The sequence below is a fragment of the Apodemus sylvaticus genome, chromosome 15 (genome assembly GCF_947179515.1).
Source record: "Apodemus sylvaticus chromosome 15, mApoSyl1.1, whole genome shotgun sequence".
Taxonomy (NCBI): domain Eukaryota; kingdom Metazoa; phylum Chordata; class Mammalia; order Rodentia; family Muridae; genus Apodemus; species Apodemus sylvaticus.
This window is the reverse complement of record NC_067486.1, coordinates 78376264-78392500: the sequence shown is the minus strand read 5'-3', so window position 1 is coordinate 78392500 and position 16237 is coordinate 78376264. Positions and strand designations below refer to the sequence as shown.

The following is a 16237-nucleotide window of genomic DNA, read 5'->3' as shown; positions in this document are numbered from 1 at the left end:
AGGCACCTGCTGGATCAGAGGGGCCACGGACACTTCCTGGTTAGTGTGCATAGCCAGACTACTCCCTCAGGCGGTGACCTTCCCATGGCCTTGTCTTCGCTCTAGCTTCATGACCTCATAACTGACAGTGGGCTGGGCTTGTGTGGAGCACTAGAGAGCAGTTAAAAGTGTGGAAGCAGCGGGGTGTCACCCCACAGACCGATAATCTTAGAATGATGGTATGGAAGGTGGGGCTGAGGCAGGGGGGTTGTGGTTTTGAAGCCAGCTTAAGCAGCCTATACAGCAAGACTCTTAAAACACAAACACAAAATGCAACGATGGCAAACAAAACAAAAACTCAAAGCCAAATCATCACTCAAATAGCAAACCACCTCCATTTTGTCTAGAAGTGATCACAGAACACTATGTTTGCATCTCTCTCTCTCTCTCTCTCTCTCTCTCTCTCTCTCTGTGTGTGTGTGTGTGTGTGTGTGTGTGTGTTAAAGGAAGAAGAAGGCAGGTGATGGGGACCTCTGTTTTACCTATAATTTATTTCTTTGATCAAAAACTGTTTAAAGGAATGTCGCAATATTGATAAATATTGAATGAAAAGGAAGTAGATCTATGTTCTTAATACCTCCTTGTATTTTCCCAAATCTTTAATAAAAGAAGGTAATTGATGTACAGACACCCTCCCCTCCCCCCTATGCTCTGGGTAACTGTTCTGAGCAGCTTCCAGATTTGAACAACCTTCTCATCTAGGTCCATATTAGTGGAAGCAGTAGCCTTTTTTTTTTTTTTTTTTTTTTTTTTTTTTAGTGAACACTATCTTAAAAATTAGATTAAATACCAACAACTTGGGGGATTTCTTATTTTTAACTATTTCCCCAGAATGGAAGATGAGTACTCCAGTTGAAGCCTGCCCGCTTTGCCCCACCTAGCTTGGAAAAACCTTTAAGATCCTTGGCAAGGCTATCCTGGGCCTAAGGTGGGGGCGGTGACTCAATGCTGCTCCCCACTCCAAGCCTGATTCCCCCATCCCCCGCCCCGTTCCAGTCAGGTGAAGTCAGATTAGGAGAAACATAAAGGGCGTCTCAGCAGCCAACTCTGAGAGATAGCCTTGGACACGGCTGGCCTGGCCTGGTCATCCCAGACTGCACTGACAAGCAACTGAGTACCCTGCTCAGGGGTGGGCCTACGGTTCCCTTAAGTGGAACACTCTAAGGGGTATTTGCCATATATTTCTTATTGCTTCCTTGTTGTAAGCAAATCGCTTCATGCCTGTTTTTTAAATTTATCTGAAATAGCAAAACGGACAAAATACTGACCAGTCAGCAGATAGGACACACACTGCTCTAAAGCTCCCAAGCCAATCCTGACTCAAGTCTGAGTCAGACCTGCCAGGCTGTGGACTCAGGTAAAATCCAACAGTCTCTCAGCCTGCCTTCCTGCTGTAAAAAAGTAATTAGGACACTTTCTAAGTGGGGCTGCTTTGTAGATTCTGTGAGACTTAACATCAAGTCCTGGGAACATAACTAATGTCCTTGGGAGCTAGGCTGTCTTCCTGAACCTCTTTTTTAATGGGTAAAAACACGGAGGCATGGACATCCACATCCGGCTAGTAAGTCCCTGAGCCCAAATACAGAACAATCCTGTGAATCTCAGTTTCCTCAGGTGAACAGTGAATACTGGCGGGGGTGGGGGGAGGTAGGGGTGGGGGGTTGGGGGGATGAGAGAGAGATGGGGTGAGGGGGGGAGTACCTCTCCCCTGCCTGAGGCACTGGGCTGGGCTGTTAGAACCGGATCCACAGAGATCTGACTCCTGTAGTTTAATGAGCCTCTTTGCATCTGGTTTCTCTGCACGAGCTAAGTGGGCATTTAACAAGCTTTGTGTGCTCTGTGCACAATTCTCTCTACTTGTGTGGGACGTGAACATTGCGTCAGAGATGGGATCAAGTTTCCTAGTCTCAACTGCCCACCAATCTGAAAGAAAGAGGCCCTGTCTATGTCATTTAATGGCAGTTTTACCTGAAAAAAAAAATAGCCTTTTATGTTAGCCATTCAACTTTGTGTGTGTGTGTGTATACAAATATGTGTGTTTGACATGTGCAGTTTTGCATGCATATTCATGCCTGTGCATGTGTGTGTGTTCATGACTTTTTGTGCATGTGGTATATGTGATTTTACAGGAATATGTGTCTATGAATGTGCGTGCGTGTGTGTGTGTGTGTGTGTGTGTGTGTGTGTGTGTGTGTGTGTGTGTACACGTGCACATGTGTGTAGCCTAGAGATTGCTTTGTTCCTCCACAATTATCTACTTTCTCAGACTGACTCTGTCCTAAACCTGGAGCACTCTGAGTCAGCTAGACTTGAGGGACAGGACTCCCTCTCTCTGCTCCCAGCTTAGAGATTACATGTCCCTTGCCTGGTGTGGGAACTCAGGCCCTCACCACCAGTCTGGCTAGCCTGCTTACTGTCACTATCAGCTTGTCCCAAACTCTGCTATCTGCCCTGTGTCCTCATCACTGTGCCTGTTTGCAGCGCTAAATTCTCACCTTCAGATTCCCTCATGCTCCAATTAAGAGCATGAATACGCAGTCCTTCACGTTCTGTAGGTCAAGAGAAATGAGGTGCTGTGTGAGAAAAACTTCTGTAAACTTTGGCTCGGTCCTCTGCTTTTTCTTGTTCCTGCCTTCCTTCCTTCTTTCTTTCTTTCCTTCCTTCCTTCCTTCCTTCCTTCCTTCCTTCCTTCCTTCCTCAGGTGGATGCTGCTAGGATTGTGCCTAGCACTCCTCAGCAGGATGCCGCAGCTGCCTGAACTCAGATGGAGTTCCATATTCTCATACACACACGCATATACACATACAAATATGTTAAAACATAGACCAGCGCACACACATACATATGCACACATGCTTATACACATACAAACATATACCAGCACATACATTGCACACACATACACATACCAGCACACACATTACACACATACACATAAATACATACCTACACACATATACACATACATGCAAATATGCATACACAAAAAGATGCTGTATGCAATAATGCACACAAATGTGTGCACACATTCATGTATACAATTTACACAAACATATATACTCACATGCATACACATACATACACACACAAATACTGACTTATACACGTGTGTATACAAATACATAAACACACACACACACACACCAGGAAGGAGGAAGATATTGAGGTTGGAGGAGCTTCTGAGATTTAATGCCTAGTGGATAAGTTTATTTAGTAGTTTCTAAGCTCCCCTCACTCCAGAACACCTGGAGTCTTCTCTTCCCAGTTACTGGATGTGTCTGAGCCTTATTTTTAAAATGTAATAGTACTTGTCTCTCTGGGTTATCAGAGCAGACACTGAGGTGTTATGGCAGACAGCTGGAGCACTGACTTATCCTGTTCCTTCATCTCTTCCCTCCTTTCTCTTTTCTCCCAGTCTCGGCTTGTGTTTCCACTTGGTGGGGATGACTCCCTGCTCTTGCAGCTTAGGACGCAGTGAAGGGCAGTAGTGTCTGAACGGTGTCCTTCTTAGTTAGTTGGCTGACCAGGAGCTGGTGAATCCTGTGCTGCCTCTGCAGGCTGTGGTGTGGAGTGGCCACATATGGAAGGCCGGCTTCCTTGTCTCTCCCTCCTCAGATCTGTCACTCACCTGCCCTCCCCTCTGTCTTTCAGAGTCTTCTCTTGATCATACCACCCAGGACTACCCACCACTGTCCTCTGGATGTAGAAATGGTGCCTGTCCTAATCCACTGTGAGCCAACCCACTGTCACATGTCCTAGCTCTGACTCCCAAAGCTTACTGTCATGCATAAACACTGAAAAGAGTTATTATTGAGATAAAGAAAATGAGAAGTGCTTCTTAAAGCTCCCAGCCACACCCAACAAGAAAGCCCACCCCCTCCTGAAGCAGCACTGCCTTTTGCCACCAACTCCCTGTGTGGTTGAGGAAGTGTGACTGTGTCCTCAGCTCCAAGGGGACTGTTGGGCATGGCCAGCCTGGAGCCAGTGGGGCCGGCCAGAGAGGCAGGGAAGCTGAGCTGCTGTATTCTGGGCACAGTGTCAAGGCCAGCTGCGGGGAGAACAAGAACTCGCTGTGGTTCTGCAGCTGGCCGCGGTTAGGCAGGGCAGTCCCTCACTTGTGGGATATTTAAAAAGACCCCAACAGAGAACAGTGCCAAGTGGGAGAGTGCACACAGATCTGTTTACCGAGCTGCCGCTTTAGCTACAGCTCCCAGGCACTGTATTTATGTGTAAATTAGGAGAACTGGCTGCTCCCAGGTGTAGGTGGTGGCCTAGACATTCATCACCTGGAGACACAGGTTCTTGGCCTTTGGACCTCGGTCCTGTGGCCAAGCTCAGTAACCCGGCAACCAAAAGTAGAGCCCTGCAGATGAGTCAGGAAGAGAGCCTTGTGGAACCTCTGGCTCTGCCTTGTGTTTGTGAACACTCCCTGTGAGCAGGGCTTTCCTCTGCCACAGGCTTAATTCTCCTATCAGAGGAGTGACCCAGCCTCATTTGAGGATCATGGCTCTCACAGAAGGTTCTAGAACAGATTTTTTTGGGGGGGGGGGTTGGGAGTGGAGGGGGGCAGATGATAGGAGATTTTTCTCACATGCCTGACTATGTTTTTCTCAAGGGTAAAGGCATGAATTCCATGAGAAGGTGGGATTGTTAGCAAAGAATCCATAAACTGAAGCCCAGCAAGTGAAGACACGGGTGTGCATAGAAACTGGGTCTCTGACTGGCAACAGACATGCTCCTAGCAGTCAGTGAGAAGACTTGAGAAGCACAGTCCTGCAGAAGTGGGGCAGGAAGCAGACAAGGGGCGCCCACAGGCAAACGGGCTGAGGCACGCTACTACAAGCGCTGGAAGTCTCAGGAAAACACCAACAGGATGAGCGGCATAATCGTGGGCCCAGTTCAAACTGTCGATGCACAGCTCTTTGTGTAAAAACATCGTTCAAGGGGCTGGAGAGATGGCTTAGTGGCCGAGAGCATAGACTGCTCTGGCAGTGGACCCAGGTTCAAGTCCCAGCACCCACCTGGTGGCTCACGACCATTTCTATCTCTAGTTCTAGGGAATCTCTAGCCCTCTTCTAATCTCCATGGGCACAGGGACACATGTGGTTTACATGCAATCATATGCCAAAACAGTCATATACACAAAAATAAATAAAATTTAAAAAAAGATGCATATTGTTTAAAAAGAAAGAAAGAAGGGAAAAAAACTGTTCAACATTTCAAGATGGTAGCAAAAGAGCTTTTCAGCTCTGAGGGACTGTGTCACTGTACAGGCTACAGTCCACAGGACTGGGCCAAGGCACTTGGTGGTCTGCTCCTTGAGGCAGCTGACAGGAAGGATGCCCAGTCAACTCTCCACCCAAAGGCACCTCCCCTCCCATGTTAGGTGCTAACCAACCATCTTTACCTCTTTCAGTGGAAAAGCATGGTTGAGGGTCAGAATGACTATAGCTCTAAGGATCCCGGAACCCCAAGGATTCACTTGCACAAGATACGAACAACAATTAAAGCCCTCCGAGTAATGTTGTGTAGACTATTGGGTTGGGGGCAGGATGATCCAAATGACATAGACTAGACTTAGGGTCATTTCTGAAAGACTCAAGAGGATGTGTCCTGAGGGTGGGTATGGGATGCTCTGGGAACTGTATCAGTTGGAGCGGCCTCTCCACATGGGAGCTTACCTCCAGCTCTATGTGGTCATTGAGTTTCTTGCAGGTGGCTGCAAAGGTTTCCGAGGTACCAAATTCAAAATACCACAGCTTGTTCTTCATCCTGGATCATGAAGGAGAGAGATATTTTCAATCAATATTCTGTACTTGAACTGGTCCTGAGAAATAGCTCTGTTCTTTGGCCTCTGAGGACCAGAGCCCCCAAAGTTCCTGTTCTTAAAATTGCTTGTCAATCAGATCATCAAGGAACAGAAAATTTTACCAACACATTCTTGTCAGAAAGTTAGAAAATCTGCTCATATCTTAGACACCATGGACTCTGGGTGAACTGTTAATTGTACCCTGAGGGTCCTGACTAGAGCAAGACAGGCATGCTATGCTCCGGAGCTGCCTCAAGCAGGCTTCCTGTGGAGAGTCAGCTTGAGGTGGCAAATGACAGAATGCCCTGCTTATTGTCCCTTAGACATCTGTGCAGAGCTCCTCTTTAGGTCAAAAGGACCAAATAGCCTTCTGAGATTTAAAAGATGTGCAGTCTTTGGATAGACCTGGAAGCTCCGATGTGAACCAGAACCAATATGTGATATTCTGTCTGTTTTCTGTGTGGAGGACACGGAGTGACAGAGTTAATATGAATTTAGAAAGAGAAGAATCAACAGGGAGTCCTTTGGAGGCAATGGTTACTGTCCTCCCAGGTACCTTTGTGCAGGCCACTGCGGCCCTCCCTCTGTTTAGAGAGGATTTGCTTCAAAGTGGGAGCTTCTCAATCTGAGCTTTACAAAATTTCCATGTTTTCTTTAGGGGACAGAGAAGAATAAAATTAATCAGCGGTGCTTATTAGGCCGAAGGCTTTCAGCATTAGGAGGTGTCCCTGACACTCTGTGGCTTGCTCAGATCGCCTCAGCAGGAAGTGTCCCTTTGGTACTCCAGTCCTCCCACTCCAACTGTCACCCCATTAGCAGGGCTGGCTAAGAGAGGGGACACCTGTCCAGTTTACAGGTGGACAGATTTTGCTAAGAAAGGATTAAACCAAATCGCATTCTTCTTGGCACTCAGGATAGAGGAAGCCTCCTTGGCTGTTGCTAATCCTCAGCTCCATGGACCACGGAGAAAGAGCATCCTTCAGAGGATGGAGGGTGCTTCTTCCTGGGCATAGTGACTGATTCATCAGCATGGTAGACATGCTCTCTGCACTTCTGCAGTGGTTTATGCAGAATTTAAACACCCTATTGCATTCCTCTCCCCTGTAAAGAACGCCAAGATCTGGTTGACTGGGCAATGGCCTTTCTTCACGAACTGAACGGTAAATGATGGGTAAGGTAGGGTAGGACATTGTGCTTCATAAAACCCTTGAGCAGTGTCGGGAGTCCTTTAGGCCAGAGCTTGCCAGCTGCTCCACTGCATCGGTGTGTTGAGGCTTTGACATTTTAGTCCTTGGGGTGGCGTATGAGAAATTATGGAGTAGGCTGAGCCCTCTGTTGTGGGGTGTTCTCACCTGTACTCCCACTGTGTCACAGAAGGGTTTTCATTCCCTGTGCATACAACAACAGAGAAAAAAGGGGGACATAGCATAGTCCCACATCACTGGCTGTCTGTACAGAAATGTGCATATGCGTATCACCCGAGGAGCTTGTACAAACGAAGATGCTCAGTCTTTCATGGGGTGCCTCCCAGGAATCCTCATTCTCTAAGGAGCTGCTGACACTGCTGGTTGCAGGACCAGGGCTTCTCCTCTAGCTCTTAGGTGTTAGCATCTGTCGGGATCCCCCGGGGAACAGGTTGAAATGCTGTTTCCAGCATTTGATTTGTAGACTCTGACAGCTGTGGAGCCAAGTCCAGAGTATGTGCTTTTATGAGTGTCCAGATGATCATCTTGCTTACGGCCAGTGGAGAAACACTGCTCCAGATGCTATGAAAACTGTTGACAGCTATGCAACTATTAGAACCTGAAGGAGAGGACTCCTCAGAGGAACGGAAGGACAGAGCCTTCCAGCAGGCCGGGATGACTAGGGACCACGTAAGGGGCAAATGCAGGTGCCTCTAAACCCCAGGGCCCTGCGTTCCTTCCCAGCAGTGGGCGACGGGTCCTGGGAGAGTGTTTTTCAAGTATCAGGCTGGTCTGAATCATGACTTCTGAAAGTTATTGCCCAGAGATTTAGAGTTTCAATAAAAATTTCCGGAAGCCAAGGCTATTTTGGCCCCAAAGTGGCTCTTTTGATGATCTAATGAGGTTAAAAGGTGGAGACTAGGTCAGCAAGGAGGAATAATAGGACCGACTGGATTACCCATGCACTGAGAGCTGTGGGACCTTCGGCTACACATTTAAGCCTTTTAAATCTCCCTCTCTTCATCTGTAAAACAGCAAATGAAGAAGCCTGATCTGCTTCTCATGATGGTGGAGAAGAGGAATAAGGTGAGCCTGCTCTCTGTTAGCCGTTGCTGTTTCATAGTCATCAGCTGCTATGATGGGGCAAAAGTAACAGACCTGCCTGACTACTACTACTGTAGGCTTTATGCGTGCATATGCGCTGTCAAGGAAAACAGTCAGTCATATCTGTTAGATCAGGTGTTTTGACTTTTGGCTAAAAATGTGATCTCCTCATATCTAATTAATTTTTTTTCTAGAGTCATAGGCCACGCCCTAATCCCTAGTTAATCCTCTGGACTGGTCACATGGTTGGTCAAAGCTGTGATGTGGTGACAAATGTGCTTCTGAGAGGCTAAAGCTGAACGGCATGCTTGATAGGAAACAATTTTAAGATGGGGCTGGAGCCGTGGATCCATGTGTAAGGGTGCTAGCCACCAAGTCTGACCACTGAGTTTAACTCCTGGTACCCAATGTCGTTTTAAAGTTGTTCTCTGGTTTTTTATACATGTGCCATGGTACATGCGCATCTACTTCTATAAATTAATATGATAAAATTTTTAAAAAATATCAATATAACACACATTTATTTTGTCATAGTCAGGAGAGGAAAGAATGAGCTAAAGAAATAACAAAATGTAGAATTCCATGAATCGGGCACGTGGTAAGAAGGACACAGAAGCAGGCTGCTTTGTGATGGGCTCAGTACAAGGCATACAGAAGGAAAGACATTCAGTTCTTAATGGGCCCGAAGCATTTAGGACAAGTACCTCAGGGTTGGGTGCTAGCGTAGAGTTCGGAAGAACACAGGGAAAGAGAGGAGATAAAGGACAAACATTCCAGGCAGCAGAGGAAGCCCAGCGGTCTCTGCCTAATTTCTGTGGTTGTAACAAAACCCCTAGAGTTGGTCAATTTATAAAGAAAAGAGATGTATTTCACTGGAGGTCCAAGAATGGGGCACAGGCTCAGCTAAGGGCCCTGCACTGTGCATGCTACGCAGCAGAGAGGAGAAGCAGGTGCACGTGAAGGAGGCGTGGGTCTGACAGAGGGAACAGGAATGAATCAAAAGAAGCCAAGCCTGCTCTGTAACAACCCTGCATGGAAATCAACTCACTTTTGAGTAAGCTACGTTGATCCTTTATGGAAGTGGGTCCCTTCTAATCCAAGGCTCCCTCAGAGGCCCTGCTACCTCTCAGCCTTGCTAGACTGCAACCTCAAGTTGAGTTTCAGTGAAGACAAACCTCATCCAAACCATGGCCCCAGGAGGGGGTCAGGGCAAGTGGCAAGGGGACACAGACTCGGGTGGGGGTGGGGTGAGGTGCCGGAGAGGCAGGCTGGACAGGACTGTGATACCAGTGTTCGGGCTTGGTCAAGAAGCCCACAGGGAACCACTGGCCATTCCTGAGTAGGAGAGAGGGCAGGTTGGTGACAGTGACCTGAGTCCTTGTGGAGTTCTGATGTGTGTATGGTTGATCTACATGTCCGTGTGGGGATGTGGATGTGTCGTGTGGGTGTGTGGATGTGTTGTATGGGTGTGTGAGTATGTTGTATACAGGTACTAGTGTATGTGTGCACACATGTTTGGAGGTCAGAAATTCCTATCAGGTGTCTTTCTCAACAGCCTTACGTTTTGAGACAGGGCCCCTCACTGAGTTCACAGTTTTGGCCAGACTGACTGGCCAGCATACTTCCGTATCACTCTGCTTCCCTTATGTAGGGCTGGGGATCCGAACTCAGTTCCTCACACTTGCTGAAAAAGCACTTTACCAACTGTCCTATCTTAGTCCCCTCAATTTGTGTTTTTAAAGATCCTCCTGCTGCTGGTGAGGGCAGCAGGGTTCTAAGTGGTGATGCTGACTGGAGGCTTGGGTGTGGTGTAGGAATCTGGAAGAGAATTGCCAAAGGCCTCAACACTGGCAGTAAAATAGTGCTCAGAAAGAGCCAGAGGCTCAAATGTAGGGGGTAGGATTGGCAGCTAGTCCTGAGGAGTGAGGAGTGCCTTAAAAGGCAGTTAGCAATGGCACCATGAAGTTTGGAGGCAAATGGATAGAACTAGAGAATATCATCCTGAGTGAGGTGACTCAGTGACAGAGGAACACACACAGTGTGCACTCACTAATAAGTGGATATTAGCCCAAAAGTTTGGAATACCCAAGATTCAATTCACAGACCATATGAAGCCTAAGAAGAAGGAAGACCAAAATGTGGATGCTTCAGTGCTTTTAGGAGGGTGAGCAAAATACTCACAGGAGGAAATATGGAGATAAAGTGTAGAGCAGAGACTGAAGGAAAGGCCATCCAGAGACTGCCCCACCTGGGGATCCATTCCACATACAGCCATCTAACCCAGACGCTATTGTGGATGCCGGGAAGTGCTTGCTGTCAGGAGCCTGATGTGGCTTCTCCTGAGAGGCTCTGCCAGAGCCTGACAAAGACAGAGGATGAGGATCGCAGCCCACCATTGGACTGAGCGCAGAGGTCCCCAATGGAGGTGATGGAGAAGAGACTGAAGGAGCTGAGGGGGTTTGCAGCCCCATGGAGGGAGCAACAGTGTCAACTGGCCAGACCCCCCTGGAGCTCCTGGGGACTGGACCACCAACCAAAGAGTACACATGGAGGGACCCATGGCGCAGGCCGCATATGTGGCAGTGGATGGCCTTGTTGGACACAGTGGGAGGAGAGACCCTTAGGCCTGAGTGTGTTCAGTGCCCAGTGTAGGGGAATACCAGGGTGGAAGGATGGAAGTGGGTAGGGGCATAGAGGCAGGGGGAAGGGAGATGGGATAGGGGGTTTCCAAAGAGGAGACCTGGAAAGGGGAAAATATTTGAAATGTAAATAAAGAAAATATCAAAAACAAAACAAAACAAAACAAAAATAATATTTTTTTTTAAAAAAAGGTATGTAGCATTAAGACATCATGATAGATGTAGGCTGGTTTCCTGAGTCAGGGTGCAGGAGATGAGTTTTCTGTGGGCAGTCTTCAGGGTAACTAAAGGATTGTGATTGTGGCCCGTGTGTTCATCCATCCAAACATCCAAATACATTGAAAATATATTAACATTATCAGTGACAGGCTTCCTCCAACAAGGCCACACCTCCTAATAGTGCCACTCCCTATGGCCAAACATTCAAGCCCATGAATCTATGGGGACCATACCTATTCAAACCACATTCTACTCCCTGGCTCCCATAGGTGTGTGGCCATAACATAATTCAAAATGCATTTGATGTCTGACTTAGGGTTTTGTTGCTGTGAAGAGACACCATGACCAAAGCAACTCTTATATAGAGGACAACAATTGTGGCTGGCTTACAGTTTCAGATGTTTAGTCCATTATCCTCATGGCAAGAAGCATGGCAGCGGGCAGGCAGACCTGGTGCTGGAGGAGCCAAGAGTCCTACATTGTGATCTGAAGGCAACAGAAGGGGACTGTCTTCTGCAAGCATCCAGGCAGAGTCTGGAATTCTATACTGGGCAGAGCTTGATCATAGGAGCCCTCAAAGCCCACCCCTACAGTGACACACTTCCTTCAACAAGGTCACACCTTCTAATAGTGCCACTCTCTGTGGTCAAGCATTCAAACATGTGAATCAATGGGGCCAAACCTATTCAACCATCATAGATGTCTCCAGGGGGCCACACACTACATACGGGACAGAGACACGTTCTCACTGAGCTTCTATATTTTCAGCAGTATCACCAAGACAAACATTGGACCACTGGCTCATAGGACAGTCTTGTGCTTACAAATCTAACACAGTCTATCCATTCTCTGTTAACTCAGGCACTTTGGAGTTAGGAGTCACTATGTTCGGTTCCCATGGCCCCTTGATTTTTCAGTCTGCTAAACACTTTACTTTTTTTCTATTTTTGATTTTATATGTAGGAGTGTTTTGCCGTCTGTATGTCTGTGCAGCATGCATGTGCAGTGCCCACGATTACAGAAGAGGGCATCGGATCCCTGGCTACTGGAATTTCAGGTGAGTGTGGGCTGCCATGTGGGTTCTAGAGACTGCTGAGTCTGCTACAAGGGCAGCCAGTGCTCTTAACTGCTAGGATAGCTTTCTAGCCCAGTGGTTCTCAACCTTCCTAATGCTGTGACCCTTTAATACAGTTCCTCATGTTGTGGTGATTCCCCAACCATAAAATTACTTACATTGCTACTTTATAACTGTAATTTTTCCACCATTATAAATTGTAAATATCTGATATGCGACCTCTGTGAAAGGATCATCTGACCCCCAGGGGGATTGTGATCCACAGGTTGAGAGCCACTGCTCTAGCCTCTCTTTTAAATATTCTTTTTCATTCTTCAAATGGTCCTCTTACAGGAGGATTCAAAGACTGGGTTCTCCTCTGCATGCTCTTTCCTCCTTCCTATAATCATCGCAGCACAGCGCCTTCCAAAGCCTTCCATAGAGGCTGAGAGGCACAGGAGAGCCCGGTTTGAGACAGGAGGCTCAGTCCCCTCTCTCTGCCAGCCAGAGAACACAGATACTTTTTTTCCTTCTCTTTTAGAGATGCCACCTAAACCACATCACTCCTAGATCTTGTTAGAGGAGTCTTATTAAACACCGTCCTGACCTCCTGTCCACTAACTTCATCTTCTGTTGTACAGATCAGACTTATTTGGACAATTATTTATGTTCTTTGAATCATCATTTTACTTCTGCAAAGTAGAATGTATTAGTATTTATCCAACAAAGTAGGGAAACTTTTATGGCAAATTCGAAGTGCTATTCAGGGGTTTAATGCATGGTCAGTGCTTGGTAAGTGTCCTTCCTTATTGCCAAGAGACACAGTTACTGAAAGACTCACTCCCCTTTGGCTTTAGAGGTAAGGACGGGAGGGTTCCCCCTCTGCCCCCCAGGTGGCCAATGTGTTTTGGAAAAGAGAAAACTAACAATATTTTAATGACTGCTGGAACACATTTTCTGCACTGCTCTTCCTGAGTTTTCTTTGGCTTCTCTCTCTCTCTCTCTCTCTCTCTCTCTCTCTCTCTTTCTCTTTCATAATCACCTTGCAGCTGGAGGTGACTAATCCCTAACCATGCCCTAGGGCTGATCTCCAGGTCCATAAGGCTCTGAGGCTCCTTCTCAGGCTCTGATCTCCCAAGGCTGGGCTCCCGAAGGTTCTTAGCCATGTGGTAGACAACAACAGGGACATGTGGCTGATTTTGGTGCTGGTTGTCTTGATCCCATTTGGTTTATAAGAAAATGAATTAGTTGAGTCTTTTCATTTGACAGATAGATGAAGGGGGAAAGGAGATTAATTAAAAATGTTCTTTTATGTTGCCAGCAATTTAGGGCCGGAATCAGTCACCATCCTGACAGCTATGAATAGGCTGTTTTCAGGAAGGCCAACAGGTAAAGTCCAGCCAGCTGATGCCCATCTGTACCGGGAGGTCCCTGTGTTCAGCTCCATCAACCATCCCGCACTCTCGGGGCTCTTTTCTGAGAATCAAGGAAGTTTTTAGGGCAACAGGCTTTTGAAGTCATCAAAAGTCAAAACATGAAAACGTTTCTTTGGGCTTAGAAGTCTACACAGAGAACGTTATAGTTATTTCTAGAAATAGAGCCCTTGAACTGAAGGCATCCCTTCTTGTGGTTTAGACTTTGATAATCAGGTTCCCTGAGTGGCTCATGACTAAAATAGCTCATCGGGCCTCCCGTGTCAGTCAGCATTGGGTTGGGAGGCCTGGTGGAAGAGTTGCTGCTCACAAGAGGGTGTCCTGCATTGGAAAAACTGTACCTTAGCCCTCACATCGTTTCTGTACATTCATGACACTTGTTCACAGAGTTTATCTCAGTGAGAACAATAAGATTTTGGGTGTGGCATTTTGAATGGGCATGATCCCCATAGGCTAATTATCTTTGAATACTTGGTCCTCTTGATGGAACTCTTCAGGAGGGATTGGGAAGTGTGGCCTTGTTGGAGGAAAGTGTGTGAGATTTGAGGTTTCAAAAGTCCCTGCCATTGCCAGTTATCTCCCTCTGCCTCCTGCTTCTGGATAAGGAGGTAAGCTCCCAGCTCCTGCTCCAGTGCCTGCTGTCCCAAGGCCGCCGTGCTCACACCACGATGATTGCAGATTCTAACCCTCTGGAACCGTGAGCCCCAAATTAAACACTCTCCTTTATATGTTCCCTTGGTCATGGGATCTTAGCACGGAAATAGAAAAGTAACTAAGACATTTGGCTTTCCTTGTAGTTATTGATGTTATTGCTAAATCTGTTGAAGCAATAAACTAAGCTCAGGTCATTAACATAAACGACAATCTAGCCAAGCAGAAACACACAAAAAAGGCACAGGTGGCCACTGGGGAGTTATAATTGAAAGATGGATGGCATAGCACTGAGATACTATGAATGTATACCTGTGAACGTTCCACACAATCAGACTCCAAATGCCTTTCGAAGTGTAGTAATCATGCTAAACAAAATGTATGCCAAGAGTTAGGAAGAAAAAAAAAAGAGCAAAGGCATGTGGATTCACGCAGTCCCCACAGGCCTGTGACTGTCGCCTCACAGGTGCTACAGAGGCCATCTGTGTCACTGGCATCCTCAGCTGCCCTCCACCATCAGAGGGCTTGTCACCACATCTAATCTACTGTGCATGCTGTCCCCTATTCTTGCTGCTCCCAGAATGGGGCACTCGGTGACCCTCGGTCACAGTCCAGAGCTGTGAAAGGAATAATCTTTTCCAAGAAGCGGCGGTGGCCCTTTTGGTGCAGAGGAAAGTGCACGCCCAGCGATCAGGAAGGGGCTTTATAAATAGTTGGTTTTGAGCCTGAATGGGACTTTTGTGCCTGCCGTGCCTGCCAACAGATTTGTGTTGGCTCAGTGTCTTTCAGCTTCAAGGAGCAAGGTATTCCCTGGCTCCATTCCATTCTTGGACAGGATTTGTGTTCATGGCACCCAGAGAGACCCAGGGTGATGAGTGCTGAGAGGACCAGCGGCCAGAGACCAGGAAGGAGTAGGCAGGCCCGTGGGAGGGCGGGCAGGGGGGTGGGGTCTCCCCTTTCAAGAATGGGTCCAAGAAAAAAGGTCAATCATGGAGAAATTTGCTTATGATGCATGTTATTTTGTAAGTGTGGGATCCCCTTAATAACCAATAGATCAAGGCCATTCTTAATTTAAGTCTTACATGTGAGAACATTCACAGGTAAGCATCACAGATGACAGTTTGCATTTAAATGGTCTTTGAGTTCAAATTCCAAGCCACAGCCATTGGCTCTTAGGACCCTCCAAAGTATACAGGGATGAATTACTGTCAATACTTCTGTTTCTCTCTCTCTCTCTCTCTCTCTCTCTCTCCCTCCCTCCCTCCCTCCCTCCCTTCTTCTCCCCCCCTCTCTCATCCAAGTCAGATTTACAGAAATCCACTTGCCTCTACCTTGTGAGTGAGTCTTGGATTAAAAGTGTCAACTACTGCACCTGCACACTCTTCTTAATATATAACAGTTATTTGTTCATTTAATGATAATAAAGACCACATAAGATAACTAGTGGGTTAAACCTTTCTTTAAAAATATGGAATGAAAGGAAGCCATGAATGAGAAAGAGAGGAGGGACGTGCAGGAAGATTAGAGGGAGAAAGAGAAAAGGGTAAAATTAATTAAGGAAAATAAATTACTAATGGGAATATGGAGGGGGTGGTGCATGCCTTTAATCTTGGCACTCAGGATACAGATGCAGAGGATCTCTGTGAGTTCGGGGCCAGCCTGGTCTACAAAGAAAGTTCCAGGAGAGCCAGGGTTGTCACAGAGAAATCCTGTCTTGAAAATAAAATCTAAATAAATAAATAAATGGAACATAATTATATTGATTATACCTGTTACTGCTTGGTATCAAGAGATGCTGACTGAATGGCAAGTGAATGTTAAATACTAAGAATGGAAAAACGAATTACAACTTAGAAGGACTTCTGGCTTGCAAAGATCTTACTGAGTGTGGCATCCATGGAGGGCAGTGGAGATGGTTAGCAACTGTGTTCTTTTTCATAGTGGAAGGGTGAGTGCGTGCGGACACAGGGCTCCTTACCCACTTTGCATGGTGGTTCTATTTTAAGCATCCTGTGCATGGTATGCTATTAAGAAACTGAGTTAGTCTTTGATGATACAGCGGAGGGGGGGAGGTGGTACAGAGTTGGGAGGTTAATTTAATCGTA

General features: G+C 46.8%; 1 protein-coding gene across 2 annotated transcripts in view; it reads right to left on the bottom strand.

Annotated features, from left to right (window-relative positions):
- The window catches only part of Dgkg (diacylglycerol kinase gamma), a 194191-nt gene that overhangs the window by 48002 nt on the left and 129952 nt on the right, over positions 1-16237 (bottom strand). For both annotated transcript variants that reach the window (XM_052158095.1, XM_052158094.1), the window contains exon 21: positions 5721-5811. In XM_052158095.1, coding sequence (XP_052014055.1) covers positions 5721-5811 — 91 coding nt within the window. The remainder of the gene's footprint in view (positions 1-5720; positions 5812-16237) is intronic.